This window comes from Rhineura floridana, chromosome 4, assembly GCF_030035675.1.
Source record: "Rhineura floridana isolate rRhiFlo1 chromosome 4, rRhiFlo1.hap2, whole genome shotgun sequence".
Lineage (NCBI taxonomy): Eukaryota > Metazoa > Chordata > Lepidosauria > Squamata > Rhineuridae > Rhineura > Rhineura floridana.
In genome coordinates, this window is record NC_084483.1 from 50,089,200 (window position 1) to 50,110,456 (window position 21,257).

General features: G+C 40.5%; 1 protein-coding gene and 1 long non-coding RNA gene across 5 annotated transcripts in view; both read right to left on the reverse strand.

Moving 5' to 3' along the window:
• The window catches only part of BMP5 (bone morphogenetic protein 5), an 82,683-nt gene extending 66,688 nt beyond the window's left edge, over nucleotides 1-15,995 (reverse strand). For 2 of the 4 annotated variants that reach the window (XM_061622996.1, XM_061622993.1), the window contains exon 1: nucleotides 13,133-14,542. In XM_061622996.1, the coding sequence (XP_061478980.1) occupies nucleotides 13,133-13,622 (490 nt within the window). In that variant the 5' untranslated portion in view covers nucleotides 13,623-14,542. Of the gene's footprint in view, nucleotides 1-13,132; nucleotides 14,543-15,587; nucleotides 15,634-15,979 lie in introns of those variants that run through there. The other 2 variants (XM_061622995.1, XM_061622994.1) reach the window with 2 other exon arrangements.
• Nucleotides 7,437-11,864, reverse strand: LOC133383062 (uncharacterized). Its single transcript, XR_009762162.1, has 3 exons — nucleotides 11,798-11,864; nucleotides 10,871-10,948; nucleotides 7,437-8,932 (listed from the first exon to the last, which is right to left on the reverse strand). It is a non-coding gene; the product is annotated as an uncharacterized LOC133383062 (long non-coding RNA).
• Nucleotides 15,996-21,257: the final 5,262 nt, after the last annotated feature.

Consider the following 21,257-nt stretch of genomic DNA (forward strand, 5'->3'; position numbering starts at 1 on the left):
AGAGGTGGTTTACTGTTGCCATCCTCTGAGGCTGAGAGGCAGTGACAGGCCCAAGGTCACCCAGTGAGCTTCATGGCTGTGTGGGGAGTCAAAGCCTGGTCTCCCATGTCCTAGTCTGACACTCTAACCACTAAGCCACACTAGCTCTCATTGCTAACTTAGGTTCATTGATTTCAGTGGGTCTACTCTAAGTAGGACTTTGCTGAATACAAACCATAGTAACTAAAGGTGAGTTCACATGATTGCTAGTTACAGAAAAATGTTACTATAACTTATGTTTTCCCCATCCCACACAATTAAACGGAGATTTTTTTTAAAAAAATGAAATTTAACTACTGTAAACTAATCTCCTGTGGCTGTATCTTGATTCTGTCACATGGGAGCACATTTATAAGAATAAGTAACCATAGAAGGATTACAGAAACGGGGGGGGGGGAACAATTGTATAGTTTCACCCAAATTGTATCCCGGTCAGTGTTTACATAGTAACAATATAGGACTGATTCACACATGGATGTGTGATTCACATATCCATGACTCTACCCTCACCTAGTCATGTGTGGGTGTGAAATGGACATTGCAGATCAAACTGACTTTCAAAGAAACTCGCACCATCTCCACCACAATGCTTTTTGATAGAGGCAATTGCACATTGTCTATGCAACATGATAGTAGGGTGAGAAACACTAACATGTATGGAGTAGTCCAAAACATGCATCTTGCTTGATCTGATAAATCCAAGATCAAATCTCACTTCTGCTACAGTCTATGGAAGGCTTCCATGAAATATAGAGCTGCTTCTGCATCTTGTGTGAAGCTACTCCTTATGGATGCTTTTGGCCATTTCACTGTCTCTCAAGTTCAGTTCTTCATTAATATGTGATGACAGTCTAATTCTAGTAATGCCACCTTAATTCAAACATCATGGGCTTGGGATATCAATTTTCCTAACTTGTACTGCTTTGATGGATCCCTTGTCCTGGAATTCTTCTGCTGCTCATAAGGTAAAGATTATTATGAGATTTGGGGCCAATGCTGCACCTGTGTGGTCTGCATCTATCATACTAAGCACTCAAATATAGTAGCCAGCATTGCCCATGCTCTTGATTTGATTAACTTTTTACTCTCAATATTTATGTTTTATTGATTAAAATGTTGTAATACTGAGAATGTTGTTTATAGCACAGCACCTTAGTGCCAGTCCTAAGTAGCAATCAATTGGCACAGAAAATTCCCAAGTTCAGAAAAGGCAGCATCCTCCAAGGGCATCACCCCATGGGTAGGCTGATCATTTTTGTGGAGTGGCTGATCAGATCCTGCCATAGCCAAGCAAGAGCCTCACCACTGGGAAGGATCCTGTTGAAGGCCCCCCAAGAGGGAGAAGGAAACTGATCAAAGTTCTTATTGCTCTGCTGGAGGAAAGATTTGTGTGTAATTGTTTCATAGCGGTTTGTTTGCCACCATTAGTTGTGCATAAGGAGTGTAAAAGTCTTACAGCTTGGGCTGTATGAATGATGATTCTCACCAGGTTATTTAGGCAAATTGAGACCTATTTCAGAAAGTAATACGTGCACAAAGAATTACAAGCCAATAAAAGTCTCTCAAAAGTAGGCAATTCATTAATTTGTTTAGCACCCTCTAAAAGCACAAGGGGTACAAATCTAGCCAAGGGGAAATAGTTCATCATTATCTATTCATCAAGACGTTAAGAAAATGCCACAAAGACTTCAGAGAATATAAATGTTTGTGAGAAAAAATATTTATTATTGCTGTTGTTGTTTATTTATATACCACCATCAATGCACATGGCACTGTACAGAAAAATAAAAACACATCCCTACTACAGAGGAGTACAATCTAAAAATAAAAGGAGAACAGGGACTAAAACAGGTAAGGAACAAGACAAACACTTCAAGTACACATACTCTGACTCTGTAGAAATACAAAGGGAAAACATCAACCAAGATTCCAAAGGCTTTGGAAAAAAAGAAAGGTTTTTAGCTGAGATTTAAAAACAATAATTGAAGGAGCAGTCTGCAAGTGCTCTGGGAGACGGTCCCAGGGGTACGGAGTGGCAAGCGGAAATGGACAAAGCCGAGCTAGGGAACAAAGAACCCTTGGAGGGGTAAGAGGCATAGAATTCAATGAATGACGCTCCTGAGCAGGGTTATAATATGAGATAAGGGGTGAGAGATTAGGGGAAGCCAGATCTTGTAGCGACTTAAAAGTTTTATCACTGAATCCTAAAATGAATAGGGAGCCAATGCGGGGACTTCAAAAGTGGAGTGACATGATCAAAACGACGGGCCAAATAAATGATCTTAGCAGCAAAATGTTTAATAGAAACCAGCGGCCTAATACGAGTTAGTGGTAGACCAGTCGAAAGGAGATTGCAGTAGTCAAGGCGAGAAATGACTAAAAGATGAACTAGATGATGTCAAGAAAAACACTAAGAATATGGCAGTGTATTTTAATCAGTTAACTCAGGATCCAATCAGGAACCCCATGTGGACCACCAAATAATGGGCATGTGTAACTTCTACCTCAAATGAAATTGTCAGGGCAGCCTGTGTGCTCAGGGAGAGTTCATTTGCACATTAATGTCCCTGCAACTGGGACTCTTGAATAGCCCACGGCTGTGCACACTTTCTGCCCCACCGAAGAGAAAAATGCCTTTTCCTCCCATTTTGTACCTAAAGCTATTTGCCTTTCAGAACAAAAGAATAAAGTGAGAAGAGCACCAATCAACTACCTGACAGTTTATTGGCATCCCCGTGGTTTTGAATCCCAGATCTTCTATAATATTGTGGGCCTCAAACTAGTTGTTAAAAACCATTTCAGTTCTGTTGGGTTAATGTTGCCGCCCTGGGTTCCTACTGGGAGGAAGAGCGAGATATAGATCAAATAAATAAATAAATAAATATTTCCAAAACTGGTGAAAATGAAAATATTATAAACTTACAACTGATGGAACAAAAGTTATCTCACTCTGAAATAATCAGTTAATAAATTAAACCCTTCATCAGTTGACAGCTCTGGTGAAAAGGGTTGTAATCACTAACAGTGAAGAACTTAGGATGCTACCTTATATTGAGTCAGACTTTTGAACCATTTAGCTCAGCTGTATCTACACTGGTTGGTAAGGGCTGTCCAAGATTTTAGACAGGAGACATTCCCATCGTTGTCTGGAGATACTGGGAACTGAAACTGGGACCTTCTTCATAGCTCAATAGTAAATGGTCCCAGGTTTCAGTCTCAGCACCTCCAGTAAAAAGGATCTCATGTAACAAGGAGGTGAAAACACATGAACCTGAGGTTTTGGAGCAAGGATGGACAACATGGTACCTTCCAGATGTTGTAGAACTTCAACTCCCATCAGCTGTAGAGAACATGGCTAATGGTCATGGATGGTGGAAGTTGTAATCCATGACATGTGGAGGGCACCATATTGGCTACCCCTGCTCCATGGTCTCCATTCATATGTTCCACATCCTTTTAATTAGAGGTGCTCAGTCTGAAACTTGGGGTCTCATGCATAAAATGTATGCACTTGATCACTGAGCTATGGCCTTTTCATACTGAAGGTTATAACCCTTTTCATTGGCTAACCCTGGCTTGGAGAGTTGCTGGGGGACGGTGAACCTGTGTTCTCCAGAAGTTGCTGAACTACCATTTGTATCACCCTTGACCATTGGCCCTACTGACTGAGGCTGATAGGAATTGGAGCCCAGCCACACCTGGAGGGCTGCACAGGTTCCTCAATGGACCAGTGGCCTGATAACTTTTTCTAGTTCTCAAAAGAGATTGTAAAGATGGCCTTGTGGGATCCAACTATGACACAATGGCCAGATACCTCTAGAATATCATAGGCAGGCAAGAATGTGACGGCCATCCCGTTTGTCTTCTGTATCTGGTACTCAAAGTCACATGGCCTCTCAATGTGATGGTTCTATTTAACTCTCACGGTGAATAGTGATTTTTTCTTTCATGGATTTGTTGAATCTACTGAAACCCATTTAAACTACTGGCCATTATCATATCTTGTTGTGGCAGAGAGTTCCACAAGTTAATGGTGTGTTGCATGGAGGAACACTGACTTTTGGTTTTCATGACCCTACTGTGGGCAAATTTCATTGAGTAACCTCAAACACTAGCATTTATGAAAGAGGGAGAAAATGTTCTTGCTGTCCACTCTATCCACAATGTCCACAGTTTTATACGTATCACATCCTCTCCCATAATCATGGGCTCTTCTCAGCTAAAACCTTGTATTCAGCACTCCATAAATCTGTTATGCGGGGCTCCCCAGGGCTTTGAGAGATGTTTGACTGCTACTAGTCTTTGTAATTATTTCTCACTTTTTGCCTGCCCTCTTTCTTGCCTTCATTGCTAGTCACCCCAGCCAAGCACTGGTAAAGTCACTAAATCTATTTAGAACTGCTTTAATTATCCTGCTTAAATAAAACTGAAGGCGGGAGGGGGGGTTAACAGTTGTGCATAGATACCAACTAGTCTTTGCTTAAGATCTGGCAACTCATTGCTTTGGGAAGAATATATATCTGAGTGCAAGTTCACCAGACATGAGACTTCAAATGAATGCATAGATTAGATGTGGGCCTTGTGGTGCAGTTCTGCTCCTTCTCATCCACATGCTAGTACTCCTGCATTTGTCACAGGAACAGGATCTCCATTGGGGGCTGCTAACCTTAGGCTCAAAGTTACATTAGTTATAGTCATCGTTAGATAGCACAATTGAGAAAATGCTCCTAAACGGAAAAGTAACAATCCATTTACATTTGTCCAATTATATTTGGTCTTGATGGGCATACTGACTGAACAAGTACGTAGACGCAAGTCAGCACAGTTTTTTGTGGGTTTTTTTGAAGGTTTGATTTCTGTATGATTTTTGTATGATTTAATTCTGTGAAGATATGTCAATGTTCAGTTTTGGTTACAACGGATGTCTTGCACTTTCTTTGGAAATTATGTCTTCATTTTGTTTTGTAATTACCATAAAATATCCTTTTCTTAAAAAGGGGGAGCATTTTCCCCATATAATCACCAGATGATTATGGGGAGTCCTGGTATCATAATTATGCCAGGGCAAAGAGGTAACAGATTCTTTGTGTGATATCACATGATCTAAGGGAGCAACGTCAGCTCCACAGCTTTTGGGGGGAGAGGCTTGAGGAACATGCTCCCATTGAACCTCCCTCCTCTCCAATGCACTGCTGGCCACTAACATATATACATACCATCCTCTGGCAAAACCTTCCTTACAGGGCTTTTTCACATCAGGAAGTGAGGACAGCTGGGGAGGCTGTAGAATGGCAGAGAGATGTCTAATAGAAAGAAAAAAAACACTGCCCATGTTCACCTTGCAATTAAAAGAGCGCCAGCTGTCTCAGGGAAGCTTACAAGTGATAATGGCATTCCCCTCTTGCTTGCTCCCAGCATCTGGAAACCAGCTAGAGTCATTGTTGAAGTAGCAGTCAGTGGTGGCTGGACTAAAATCCACTCTGAGTAGCATGGCGTTGCTAACCCATCATCTCGGTCGTCATGGAGAAAGGATCGCTCCTCCAGGTCTTTCCCTCAAGATCCATTCCTTTGGACTTCTCCTGTGCCCATCCTTCTTCTCACCCACATTTATTTATTTATGTATTGGCTACTGTAAATTGTATTGTTTTATTGATGTATTTTGAAGTATTCTGATGTACTGATGTATTTTATCGATGTATTGATATATTTTTATATTTGTGTTTTTTTGTAAGCCACCTTGAAGGCTTTTTGGCCGAAAGGCGGGGTAGAAATAAACAACAACAACAATAATCATAATAAAAACATCAGGGCGGTATATGGCAACATAAAAACATTTAAAAACAATACAAAACAATCATTAAAATGACTCAGAAAATGTTTTAGACAGCTGCATAGGCCTGTAGTCACAAGAAAGTCTTCAAGAAACAGTTGAAAGTCAAAAGCAAGGATACCTGCCAAATCTCTGCCAGAAGACTGTTCCACAGCATGGGACCAGTGACACTAAATGCCTGACTTCAAGTTGAGGCCAGTCAGTTGCCATCTGTGTTACAGAGGCCTAGCAATGCTCCTCCAGATAATCTCAGTGACTGGCCTGAACCCAAGTTGTTTTTTGTTTTGTGTATCAATGAATTTGGCCTGGTAGCATATGGGCAACCAGTGCAGATGTTTTAGCAGGGGCATCCTATGTTGTCAGCCGTCTGCCCCCATCAAGAGTCTAGCCATTGCATTCTGCACCAGCTGGAGCTTCCGGACAAGACTCAAAGGCAGCCCTACATAGAGTGCTTTGCAGTAATCATGGACTGCAGTGGCAATCTTTTCCCAATCCAGACACAGCCATAGCTGGTGTACCAAATGTAGCTAGTAAAAGGCACTCCTAGCCACCAAGTCACTTGGGTTTCTCATGACAAAGATGTATCCAGAACTGCCCCCAAGCTACGTACCTGCTCCTTTAGAGGGAGTGCAGCCCCATCCAGAAGAGGCAACTAGCCTGTCTTCCAGATATGGGAACCACCTACCCACAGAACCTCCATCTCCCCAGAGTTCAAACTTAGTTTACTGGCCCTCTTCCAGTGCAGCACTACATTAAGACACTGGTCCAGAGCTTGCACAGCCTCTCCTGATTCAGATGTTACAGAGAAGCAGAACTGTGTGTCATCAGAGTACTGATGGCGCCGTGCTCCAAAAATCCTAACAATTTATTTATATCCCATTCTTCTACTAAAAGTACCTAATACTGCGTACAACATATAAAACGATATAATACAGTAAATAAAAATACACAGCAGAAACACCCATACAGCAATCCAGAGGGAGAGCATGATGGCAACGGAGGATTCTCTTCCAACTCCTTGCTCTTGTCTGTATGCTCAAAGAGGACAACTGAACAGACAGTAACAGCAAGGAGGTGTTGCAGGAGCAGGAGGCTCCATGGAATGGCAGTGGGCCCCCTCCATGGGTTTGGGCCTCAGCAGGTGCCCAACACTGCCCTGACATTAGTGCTGTAAGGCAGAGACAAAACACATAGTTAAGCACTGCCTATGAACCAAACAAACAAACAAGGGTTTAACTGGAGTCTATATCCTGGAGATTACAAGAAGAGCCTGGGAAGCATCTACCTCATTGCTAGAGAATCATGCTTCATGTAAGGACTTTCGTCACAGAGCAAACAGCCTACTTTCTTATTCATAATAGTTAGGGACATCTGTCACAGAAGTCTTTGTGTAGGAACAGGCATGCTGGTAAGGAATATTACACACCACATAAGAACATAAGAACATAAGAAGAGCCTGCTGGATCAGGCCAGTGGCCCATCTAGTCCAGCATCCTGTTCTCACAGTGGCCAACCAGGTGCCTGGGGGAAGCCCGCAAGCAGGACCTGAGTGCAAGAACACTCTCCCCTCCTGAGGCTTCTGGCAACTGGTTTTCAGAAGCATGCTGCCTCTGACTAGGGTGGCACAGCACAGCCATCACGGCTAGTAGCCATTGATAGCCCTGTCCTCCATGGTTTTCCAGGAAACAAAACAACCAAGAGCTGTTATTATGGATGACTTTAATTGCTATTCACAGTTGCTCTGAGGGGTTTTGTGTGTATGTGTGTGTATTTTCTTCTAGTAAGGCATGTATTGTAACCCACAGCTTCCCACCCAAAGTCTGTGTTTAGTCTGAAAAAGCAACTGATACTGAAAAAACAAGCGGAACTGTATCAGTCTCCTTCCTAATGGCAAAACTATTAATAATAGTACATATTTTTACACATATGTATGTCCCTTCACCCTACACTCCTAACCATCTGCTACATCAGTTTCTCCTGGATTACTAGTGATTTCTTTCAGATTTTTTTTGGCACAAGAAGATGCTGAATCTCTTTCAAATCCATGAGGAAAAACAAAAGGCAATATCTGTTTTCAAAACATCGTTGGATTAATTACCTCAGAACAGCTAGAAATGTTTGTAAGGAGTAAATCTCCTGGCCATACACACATAACTGGCAATGGAAGGGTTTGGGTTTTTTAAGGAACTCTTTCATTAATAGGCATTGTCTGTTTTCTGCTCCAAATTTTCAAATGCATTCCTGATTCAAAGCTACCTTTCTGACTCACCTCCTTGTGTGAATATATTTCTTAACCCCCAAACAGGGCAAAATCTGAAATGACGAAAAGCACTACTGGATAAGAGAAGTGTGGTATTTAATTTGGTTTCTTTGAAGACACCACAATTTTCAGAAGGTTTCCAAGGTCATGGTCACCATTCCCATCCCTCCCCCCTCCTCAGTCAGCCAGGCAAGCAGGTTTTTGTGAGAAACGGAAAAAGGCACAGCAGGCGTTATACTACTACCTTGAGCAATGTTACAAGTACTGGAGAAAACACAGATTTTTTTAAAAAAAGAAAATACTTGCTTCTTTTCCACATCTAGCAGAAGGTGCTAGTTTCACTGGCAGTTGCAGTGATACATAACGCTGGCTCTTTCTACACATAGCTAATAGGTAACGTATTTCACTCAGTAAGATGAGGAAATCCCAGCTAGTCTAAAGGGGCGGTGGGTGGGAAGGTGAGCACCACAAAGTAGGGGGGGGAGAGGTGGGCCCTGTGAATCAGCCCTCAGTTTATATAAGTTGTGGAAATCCAAGCATTTGTTTTAGGCTTTTCAAGATCCTAGACTTTCTTTAGGCACACGTGTGTGGGCAAACCACTCAGACATTTCTTTGAACTATGAAAAGGTATACAAATCACAACAACAATAGCAGCAGCAGTATAAAGATGAGGAAATAGCTCCTATCATCCAGTTGTTTTCAGTAGTGAAAAGAAACTCAAGAATTTGTTGCAGAAAAATCAGCGGTGGAATCCAATAAATTACTTCCTCACTTTTCACTTACTTCACTCTCAAAATCTACACCTACACAAAGCAAAGAAAAAAGAAAAAGGAGGATAAATGAAATCATATAAGTACCCCTCTACTGAATCTGGAATAATACACTAAGCATTGCTCATCAGCAACCTGTATTTGTTTCACTGAAATAAGTATGGGCTATGCAGAAACCATCATTGGTCCATTGCTCTCCCACTGACAGCATTAAACAGACGGAAATAATTGACCATTCCTAAACTCTTAACATTTGTTGGGTAACATAGATTTATGCTATTCGATAACTCATTTGTAAAATTAAAAGGTAGTGTAATGCCCTGCTTCCAGGTGATCACTGAACTTTTGTCCAAGTGGATTGTTTTATATTAGCAATCCGCTTGGATAAAACTCCAGTGATCACCTGGGAGTGGGGAATTAGACTAACTTTTGATTTTACAAATGAGTCATCGAATAGCACAAAGCACTGTGGTTAAGTAAAATTAATAATAATAACAACAATATTTACTATTGCTTACTATTACCAATCGGGATTGAAGCATACAATAGTACAGATTTAAAAATTCCTGCCAGAATACTGTCCCTTCCCTATCTCCCTTCCCTATCAAAATGTCATGCCAGTTCTGCAGTTCAGCTTTTAGAGACAATTCTTTAAAAACCAATACCTACATACCTACCTACAACGTCCTAAGGCAAAACAACTGTATTCAATGGTTGACATGAATTCCAATGAAGAATAAAGGTAAGCTTTTGAAGATCATGCTGAAGGCGCTCCCATTTTGTAAATTTGCTCCAAGTGTTAGCCAGTTTTTCTGTCAGTCTTGATCTTCTATAGATCTCATTATACGAGAAGTTGGGCACTTTGGGATAAAGTTTTTCTTAGCTTTTGTCTACAATGATCAGATAAGAGCAATACCTATCTCTGTTGAATATAAAGTATCCTGGATATGTATTTAGGCGATTCCAGAATTGAAATCAGTATCCATTCACAACACTGTAAATTACAGGCTGAGGAGAGGTGGGTAGAAAATCCAGGAACAAAACCCTTTTTTCAATTTACGTGATGATAACAACAATACAAAAGGAAAAAAAGATCAAGGTGTACTGAACAGGAGTTCATTCTCTGAATATCTTAATTATTTTTTAATAAATTTAAAGGGCTTTTGGTGACAATTTCAGTATTATAAATGTTAGCTGAAAGGGAAGAGAAGGAGAGGCTATACTGTTGTGTATATAAATTAGAATGCTGCTATGAGGGAAAAATATATATTTGCTCTTCTTAAGAACAACTTCAGAACTGAGGATTGAGAGATGAAAATACTGATTACTTCATTTTCCCTCTAGTCTTTTTTTTAAAAATTAACATTGGAATAGCCTCTCAGACAGTTTTAAATTTTGTCAGCAAAGCAAGCAAACATTATCAACTTTATTCTACCAGAATAATGATTATGACTGTTTTGTTCCTCAAGAGGATTTTTTTTTGTTTTGCCTTATAGTACACATGTCCCTCAAGACTAATTTTATTACCTCAAGCTCACAGAAAATACCATTTGTAAGACTTAGTACTTCACATTTGTTATTTTTAGCATATGGGTTTTTAAACAGTTACAGTTGGCAATGCAATGATTTATGCAAATTCATTATCACCTCACGGGGGATTAATGTACTGTAATTTGATAATAGCCCTCCACTTTAACACAGAGGGCACTATTTCCAAAACAGAGCATTTTGATAGCAACTGACTGATAGCTCAAATCACAAAGAACTTCAAAGATAGTTCAAATCACAGAGAACTTCAGTGTTTTTGTAACACAAATCACTTTTTGATTTAGGAACAAAAGTTCAGTGATTTACTAAAACAAATCACAAGTTAAAATAAGGACTTTCATTTATCATTGCATATATATCTTTTTATATCATCTTAAATTAGATTGCCTGTTGGTTTTCAGATAAACAACAGAAAAGAGTTACCTGCATGAGGGATTCACAGTACAATTCCATACATGGCTTCTTGGAAGAAAGGCCCATTGCATTCCATAGGGCTTTCTCCTAGGTAAGTGGTAACAGGATTGAAAATTTAATTTAATCGTATGGTGATTATATTAGACTATGAGATTCTTACAGTTACAGTGTTTAGTTAGCTTACATGAGGGACTGATGTTTTGTAAGAAATGTTGCAAAATGGAAAATACTTTAAACTACCTTATGCACAACTACAGGGTGGCATTAGAAATAATTAAGAATATTAAGCCACTTTGAGAACTAGAACATACATTGACTAGTTCATATAAAGCAAATAAAGTTTGAAATTTAAATAAAGTCTGCTGCAAAAAAAACTTTCATTTGAGATTCTATAAAAAAATCTTACATGCAGCTGGTTGTTAAAAGCTAGTAGGATATAAGCAATAACGGCAGATTGGCGAGGGGGTAGGTGGGCATCTCACTGATGTAGGCATAATAATAGTCCTCAAGGCAAAACTTGTAACTGTTTGAATGGGAGTTTTGTCTGTGTACTGTACAATCAATCTATGAAGATTCTAGAAAAAAATGTAGTCATTTGCTTAATGGCACATTTACTGAATCATCCCGTTAAACCAACAGAGACCAATCCTGAGGAGAATTAGAGCAAATGAACATTAAGTAATATATCAATTTACCTTCATCAAGGATGTCTTATTAAAAAGGGTAAATCTAAGCACTTGGTACTTTTTGGGACCCTGTTCTTTCCTTATATGTGTGGGTGTATATAGCCATTTCAGCTTAACTTTGGACACAGGAGAAGTTATATCAGCCCACAAATAAGAGCAAAGCAGAAGTAACAGTATGACAATATGTAAAAGAAATGAAACTCTTGAGGAATACTTGCACTTACTAAAAACACACACAAACTACACTTACGTCGCTGAGGTGCCCTTACAAGCACGCAACATTTGCAGATACATTTCCATCGAGATTTGAAAGCAGATTTCAGCTACCAAAGAATTAGCAAAATATTGTTATTCTTACAGCAGCTAAACATTATCACTTGGTGCTTTCTAGTGCACCATAAGGTATTGGCAACCAAGGATTGTAGAAACCTGCTACAGTGATGGGAATTTAGAAGACATTTATCCGCACAGTCATTAAGTATTTCAGGTCATGGACTAGCAAGAAATTGCTATTATGTTGGGGGGTGGGGGAATTTAAGAGTTTAACAGGCGCTGCTTACTGAAAACAACATATGCAAGGAATTTCCCCCCTTGAACTTAAAGCTAGTAAACTTAGGTAAGAGATTATAGTGACATCCTTAAAATGATCTTTTCTATTGCAAGTGGACATGTAAATAATTCTTTCATTATGGAGTGGATTGTAATCATTTTCCTCTGTGAATCATTACATATGCTCAAAAACTGCAGGAGGTCTCTAAAACATTCTCCATTTGTTATGCTTCTGATTCTCAGTACTGTATTTTAGTATTAATACTTTGCAAATATGTATGTAATCAGTGGGGAGGTTGCTTTTTTCTTCTTTTTAAATTAGACAAAGGGATCCTGAACAGAATCTATTATCAAACTTTACAAATATGAGAATTGTGGCTATAAAATAACACCAAACGAAAAACACTGTATCTCACAATACAAGAGCATTCATCACAGAACATCTTACATAGGAAAACATCTCGAAGGTGTATTTAAAATCAATTTAAGGCTGCAATATGGTGAACAATCACTAAAGTGTAATAAGCCCCACTGTATTCCATAGGAGTTATGTCCAAGGAAACATGCACAAGGTGATGCTGAATAACTATCTAAGAAACCGTTTGACAAGTACAAATTATCTTCCAAACTGCATGTATTTTTGCTTCTCTCCTGCCCCCCAACTCCATAATCTTTAAACAAGCGGTAACTTATTGTTCCTTGTTTTAAAGTGCACAGTCTACCAATGCACGTGCTTGTTTTTAAAAAAAAATTTAAAAAAATCTCAGCTTGCCTAAGGCTACACAACTCCATTCCATCAAGGAAAGAAGGAAAACAGAAGCCGGTAGAGGAGGGTTATAGAAACCGACTTGAACATAAACAGTGCAAGAAACCTCTCTCTCCATGGCCACCTACAATATAGCTCCTTGACCATTAGCTCAACTTCAGCTTGGGCGATTAGACCCCCTTCCGGGGACCCGTTTCGCCAGGCAGCTTAAAGGTCCTAGTTCCTGCTTTGTCAAACACAGAAGAGAGTGAAAAAGCGACTGAAACCTACCCAGATTGACAAAGCTCATGACCATATCGGCATCATTGAGGAAGCTGGTGTCGTGCAGGCTGGCTAAGGGAGGTCTCTGTGTGGTCAGCAGCGGCGTGGCGCGCGATACGTGTAATCTCCGGGAGGATCCATTTGGAGATGCCGGCGGCTCTCCCTTTCTCTGCCCTTTGCTCTCTCCGCCCAGGGATCCCTGGAGCGAGTACGCCAGGTCTCCCGCGTCTTCTTCATTCGTCATGGCGTTGTAGAGGTCCAGCATGAAGAGGGGTGCAGAGGAGGCTTGCTTGCCAGGTGAAAATGGCCTGGGTCTGTGAGGCAAGCCCAGGATGGAGAGGATTTCTCTCTGGATCTCTCGCCTTTCATGGTTTCTCAGCCTCCTGTAAATAAAACTGGAGTGGACGTGGTTGTCTCCTACGCCGCCCTTAGCAGAACCCATCAAAATCCAGTAATTCCAGAACAAGCTCACTAGAGCTTTCAGCAAAGTTTGGTCCATATTTTTTATATCTCAATATGCGCAATAAACAAAAACATACACACGCACACAAAAGGGATCCGTTCCCCCCTCCTTCTGCTTAGTCTTAGGAGATCTTAGGAGGTCTGCTGTCCCGGTGGCTGGGGATGGCTGGGGGAAAGATGAGCGGTGAATTACCTATTCTTCATGTCAAGGTTGTCATTTCTCAGCGTAACATTTTGCTGATTTTATGCCGCCGCTTATTGAAATCTTACGGGATGTTTCAGGCTGCAGCTCTTTCTAAGAAAGCTGAAATTCGGGCTTCCAATTTTCCACTGCTGTGACTTTTTTTTCTGCATTGATGGATCAGAGGACCAGAACTTGGGCAGCTGATGCAGGCATTCCTGTACAGAAACCGTAAATAACCAGATTTTGGGGGTGCGGTTGTATTAGCGGCAGACCATCTTCAGTCACGCTGACATTCTCAGAGCAGTTTTCTGCAAAAAATTTCTCATCAATCAATTAATTGACTGTTCTCCCACCTTGCATCCTTTCCTGAAACACATCTTTTCTGCTCTGATCTGCAGGTTGATGGTGGACATCTGTGGGTTTTTTTTCAATACTCAGCTGAGACCATGAACATCTTTACACTCTTCTTAATGCCCAGTAAATCTGAAACATGCACCAAACACTTGAAAGGCCTTTCCCCAAATTCACTCAGGGAAGGGGGAAAAAAGATCCTGCTGAAAATCCACCCAGCCCCTTTCAGTTCCTTAACTGCTATTTCCACCTCTAGCAGGCAAAAATCATAGCAGCTCCCTTCAAGAGAGATCTAAAAGCTAATGTAAGCACAACCCTGCTGGGAGAGAAGAGGCTTCTCATTGTAATTTGAAACGGGCAAAGTGAGGGGGGAAATGGCTTAACCCTTCTGCTACCAGACAAAGCTACTTTTCCCCCTTCAGTTTACAGTCCTGCCTCTAAGAGGGTGAGATAATGATCCCTTCAAATGGAGTGTGGCACCAAATATAAATGAAAATAATTGTGGGCGTAGCACATGTAAATGTTTTTAAGTCCTTGGTCCATAGGATTTTGTTGTTTTATCAAACTGTTTTGAATAATATATTTTAAAAAATTAAAAACCTCTCTCTTCTTGTAAACCATTTAAACAATTATGGCATGAACTACCCATGGTGATAATGGTGGGAAAGGCCTTTGAGTGCTTGGCATATGGTTCTTAATTTGGAAATGCACAACATAACTAAATTTAAGCACTCTAAAGTCAGATTGATTTCAAGTTGATATATAAAACATGTAGTTGAAATCAGTGTGAGTGAAACATGCTTAACTTCAGTCAGATTGTGCATGTTCCATATGAAGAGCATAAGCATTCTTTGCTATTTATTTGAAATTCATTTAGTTGATAAAGAAGGGCTTTTTACCAGGTATTGGAAGCAATGTGTTGGACATTTAGCAAACACTCAGAGTTTATTTGTCATTACCAAAGTATTCTTAACAACATGTTGAATTTGTAAAGATTTGCTCATTGCTGGATCTTGTTGTCAAATACTTTCAAATAAATACATTCATAAATTTGCCATACAATTTGCATCATTTTTCTGCATCTTGAAGACAGAGTTTCAAAAGAATGTAAGGTGCCTTGTCAATACAATCAACCTTCCTGTGGAGAAAAATGCAGGCTTCTGGGTTACACAGAACACTTCATTTGGCCCAATGGAAAGGATTAGAGCTAATTCACACCTACATATATGTCATTCAGTGTCTCATCAGTCAGTTATTCAACCCTTGCTAAGTCACAGTTGACTGTGAGCTTCTTCCATTGAAAAGCCATTGCTTTTCTGTCCGTGGTGTTTAATTACACATGTGGAAGTCATTGCTCAGTGTTGCAATCACCAAGTGATGAATCTGCTTATGTCAGTTCAGCCTTTGCTCCTGCATGAATAGGTCTGCCCTTTCACTTCAGCAGAAGGGGACATTTGAAGTACGTACCTGTTGTCAGCCACAGAATTTAACTTCATTTAACTGAATGGGAAAACACATGGGTGCTTCAGTTATCAACAGATGATATGAAGAAATCTCTGGAGCTGAGCAATATAGTATAAAGAATCCAAGATCACTTTAAATGGATGGATTCAGACCCTAATTCCCTCCCCAATTTCCTTAGATAGTGCCAATTCACACACACACAATCTTTTAGATTTCAAACAGATAAACCTATTTAAATTAAGCCTGTTGCAGCTTTAAGAATCAACAGCAGAGGTCAGGACATCTAGGCTGGGCTGAGGACTGTTGCCATCTTATCATCCCCCGCCCATGCCTTCTTCCCAAAAGCTTTGATTTGCTGCAGAAAGGAAAAAACAACAGCTGTGAGCCACACTTACACCTGTGTCCCAGTAGAGGAAAAGCCTCAGCAACCTGTAATTGTCATCTGATGCCTGGCAGCCGTTTCAGCAGTATGCAAGGGTTGACTACCGTGGGCAGAAAAGGATGCCAGATGAGAAATGGTTCCTCCTTTTTGCCCTTTTAAAAGATAGGGACAACATTAGCCCTCCTCTAGTCATCTGGCATTTCACCCGTCCCCTATGATTTCACAAAAAGATAATAGACAGTGGTTCCAAAAGTTCTTTAGCCAGTTCCTCTATACTCTTGGATGAAGTTCGTCGGGCTCTGAAGATCTGAACTCATTTAAAGTGATTAGGTATTCCTTGACCATTTGTCTATCAATTTCAAGCTGCACCTTCATGTTTCCCCCGAGGGTCATAGACCCTCACTTGGGAGAAGACTGAGCCAAAGTAGGAATTGAGCACTTCTCCCTTTACCTTGTCATCTGTTATCATTTTGGCATCCTCATTGAGTAGCTGTGCCACCATTCTTTTCTCTGTCTTTTACTATAGATGTCCCTGAAGAAAGCTTTTTTTATTGCTTTTGGCATCTTTTGTTAACCTCAGCTCATTCTCAGCTTTAGCTTTCCTGACACCATCCTTCCAATTCAGTGCTACCTGTCTGTATTCTTCCATTGTGGCCTGGCTTTCCTTCCACTTCCTGTATCTGTCCTTTTTTGTTGTTTTCAGGCCATCTCTAAGCTTTCTGTGAAGCCACATTGACTTCTGCTCTCTTCCCCTTTTTACCTTGACGGAATTGTTTGCCATTGTGCCTTTAGAATTTGCTTTTTTAGTAACTACCACCCATACTGGACTTCTTTTCTCATTAGGGTAGCTTGCTATGGAACCTTACTTGCCATTGTTCTGAATTTATTAAAATTTGCTTTCCTGAAGTTCAGGGTATGCGTATGGTTACTCTCAGCTTTTGCTTCCTTTAAAATCAAGAACTCAAGTATAGCGTGGTCACTTCCCCCAGAGTTCCCGTAACTGCCACTTCATCCACCAAATCATCACTATTGGTTAGAATCAAGTCAAGGACAACTGATCCTCCAGTTGCTTCCTCCATTTCCTGTAGGAGAAAATTATCTTTTTCACATAGGGTTGCCAGGTCAGAAGCATCCCAAAGCCTGAGATTTCAGGGGCGGGCCCAGGTGATGTCACAAGGACAGGCCCAGGAGATGTCATTAAACATGATACATTAAGCATCAACCACAGTTGCTTGGAGCATACAATTCAAACAAAAACATTTCTCTGATTGGAAATTAAGATAGAACTCCTAGCTGAAATATAGAGCCTGGGTAGGGAACATTTAATCTAGCCTACTTGATTCTGGTAAGAAACATATAAGTGCCCTTAGGCCAGCCCAGTCACCAGAAGGCCATTGTAGGAAGAAAGGAGCCTAGTGTTGTGGAGATGTTAGATAGGAGCACTCAGGAGTAAAGATGGATGCTCCTGAAAGCTGCAATTCTAAATACACTTACTCAGCCCCAAATAACTCAATAGGACTTACTTCTGAGTAGATATGGTTTGGATTGTGCTGTTGGTAAAGCTTGACTAGGGATCCCCTGCAAAGATATCCATATCCATGCATGGTTGGCAGTCCCCTGCCTGCAGTGCCCTGGCCCTATCTTTTAACATGGCTGCTCCAAGCTTCTTTACAGATTTGACCATTCACTTCTGAAAGAGGGCTGCAAAATGAATGAGTAGAAGATTCTCTACCCTTTTCTGTCTACCTTGTGGGCTGCTATAAACTCACTTTGACAGCCAACCCAATTCCAGTAAGTAATAATTGACAGAGAGAAAACACATATGGTTTGGTCTACCTTCACAGGCAGCAGTTTGGGAACAACAGCAATTGAAGCCACACTTCCTAGTATGTGAATTCTCTTTTATCACTACTGAGCAAGAAACAAACCATCATGCAAATAACAAGGTGCATCATCTGTGAGTTTAAGGGGGTTGAGCTGACCATATGGTACCACTGTTGTTGCTTCTCTGGATGTAAAGGAGTGAGGTTAAAGGTAAATGAAATGCAAACAGAAAAATAAAAATAAAAAACAGTGATGATTTCCTAAATGCAATACCATGCCAACCACCACAAAATTCCCATGAGTAAGGCAGAAAACTCAGCATCCCACAACCAATCAGGATTCCTAACCAAAAACTAAAATAAATCCGGGCAGCCAGTCAGCCAAGGTCACAGAAATCCCCATGAAGCACAACTTGACCCAAGGGCTGAAGGTAGTGCAGAATGCTGTGGCATGATTGTTGACAAGAGTGAGACCCTGGGCTCCTGCTGTGAGGGTGGGATATAAATCAAATAATAAATAAAATAAAATAAACAATATCTCTGCTCTGAAATCTGCACTGGTTTCCAATTTGCTATCAAGCCAAGTTCAAGGTGTGCTTTCCAAGCTACAGGTGCCACATAGTTACAGGGTGGCCACTCCGTGGCTCTCCAGATTTCTGCTGGACTACAGCTCCCATCATCCCTGACTATGAGCTGTGTTGGCTAGCTCAGTGAGGGGGAAACTACATTTTCCAGGATTCTTTAGGGGAAGTCATGTGCTTTAAATGAAGAAATATTTATATAAGCATTATTATCAAAGATGCTTATTTACACAACCTGTAAAGATATTTGTAGTGTAATCCTATGTTTGTTTGCTCAGAAGCAAGTCCCAGTGTATTCAATGAGACTTACTTAAACAAGGAAGAGTGCACAGAACTGCAGCCTCAAGTGATAAGGAACACTCACCCAATCCAAAATTCAGAATCATATCACTTTAAACTGTTCTGCAACAGTTTATACTTTTTATTGTTATTGGATTTTAAAGGAATTTATTTCTTGTTGTGAGCTGCCTTGGTTTCCAATCGGCAATCCTACCTCACAGGGTTGTTGGGAAGACGCCATATATACACACACTGGAGATGTAAAAATACATAGACCCCATATAATAGTTTATTGTCCAAATGAGTTGGTCATTGGAATGTGAGAATGTGCAGAATATCCTTTTCCCCACCAGTGAATATGTAAGTCCCTTCTCCTCTAGAGCAGAAAGGCAGACTTTGTAAGTTAGTGCCACCCTGAGCTCCTTCAGGGAGGAAGGGTGGGGTATAAATCAAATATTAATAATAATAGTGAATGCTTTGTTGGAACCATGTATGGATTTGGAGAATACATTTAATGTGCATGTGTTGCACTTGAAACTTACTTTCATTACACATTCTCAATATATTACTTTGATTAAAACATGAATTATTGTCTCAGTCTATTAACAGTGGAATCCTATACATGTCTTGCAAGCAAGCCCATTTGAGTTCAATGGGACGCTCCCAGGAGAGTGTATACGACTGTAGCCTAAATCTGTTAATTGAAATACACAAGATCAATGAAAGCCACCATTTGTGGACAATATTGTGGAACTTTAAGCGAACATTTTTGTCATTGTCCTCCATGAATACACTGGTTCTTAAATTTTGGATTTTATTAAGACTTGCAGAAGAATGCAGGAGATTTTAAGAAACCATTTTCCAAGAAGTGTTTCATTTGATATAGCAAACAAGGAAAACACTATCTAGAATCATACAAATTCATAGCAAAAATGCAACCTAATGTTATTTCCATACTTACTGTACTGACAGCACAGTATTTCCATAGCAGTGTATTATGCAAATCCCAAATTTCACAGCATTTTATGGAAAACATTAAAAACCTTATTTCACTACTACTTTTACTTTCAGTAAAGTCAGCATTTACCATCAGCAAAGGATGACATTCAGTGTTAAACCACAGCCTATTACTATGACTTGCTTGTCTATTGCTAAAACTCCCAAGATGTACCCCTAGCCCTGATCCAGCATGGAGGTCTCAGCTATGACAAAATCACATAAAGGAATTTACACTAGGTGGGCTCAGAGAAAGCCACTCCCACATTCAAACCACATGTGAACTGACTGTGGGGTGTGTGCAAGATTGGCCCAAGATTCCTCCTTGTGTGGAGGAGCCCTATGCCTATTGTGTTAGTCCTGTCCTGTCCAAGCTTAGCTCGAGGTTCCCGGGAAGGCTGGCTGGTCTAGACATGCTGTTTACACTGCCTCCTCTGTTTCTTAAAGGTCCATTGCCCAATACTTCAGCCACTGCCCCTACTGTATAGGGGCAGTAAGGGTTGCATTGGAGGGAAGTGCCCTCTGAGTCTGGGGAGTTGGATAAAGACATGTCCTCTCTGAGCTAGACAGCCCTGGAGAGGAGATGATGACTCCCCAGGCAATACCTCTTCTTCTGAGTCTTTCATTGACCTGGGGACAGGGGCTTGAGGTCAGAGATCATGACTGATACACCCATAGGACCCATCTCACATTCACCAAACATATGGCTGGGAGGAGTGGCCTCTCACTTCCTCACTTGTGCTTTGAATGCATGAGGGAGATCATCTGAACCACCACACACACACACTGTAGGGCTCGTGGGCTGGGACTTGTAAAGAAGAGAAAGTATTCTAACAGGCACATTATATTAGCATCTTTGTATCCTTTCTCATCTGAATTCATAAAAAAGTGATGAAACAGAACTTAAAGTTTTCTTTAGAGCAGGTATAACAAAATCATATGACACACAGACAGCTAAAAATTATTATGATAGAGGCATCATTGCCTGGGTTAGTCTGCATGTTATCATTACAAGTTTTTTGGGTTTGCTTTTTGTTTTGCCAAATCAGGGAAGGAGGGGAAGTTAAAATTTTATTAGGAGTTTTCCACACAAAAAATCAACATATGAAAAATATATCTGACTTTTGCCAAATATATCATACTTCCTATATGAAAAAACTAGAAAAAAATATTTGCGGTACTCACACAAACTAAATGTGCTCAATAGGCAGACATCTACCTCAAAACCCAGTAATTCCTGATAGCCAACATAACACCCTCCATATGCTGTAGACTCCGTCTCCCATCATCTTCCATTAACGTGGACAATTGTCAAGGATGATGAGAGTTGTAGTCCAGCAAATTATGGAGTACACCACAATGCCTACCCTTGAGCTAGATTACCAATTTAAATTAAGGGCAACTCTGGAAACATTCAAAATGGGGGGGGAGGAGAGAGAATTGTGGAAAAGAAAGATGAAAAATGTGTGAAATGGGAGGTGAACAAAGAGAGAGTAGGATATATTTATTATCCTCCCAAGTGTTCAAGCAAAGAGGTCCTAACTAGGCACATACACCATATTGAAACGATGCCTCTATAAATTCTGGCTGCAGCTTAAGTGCTCAGATGTGC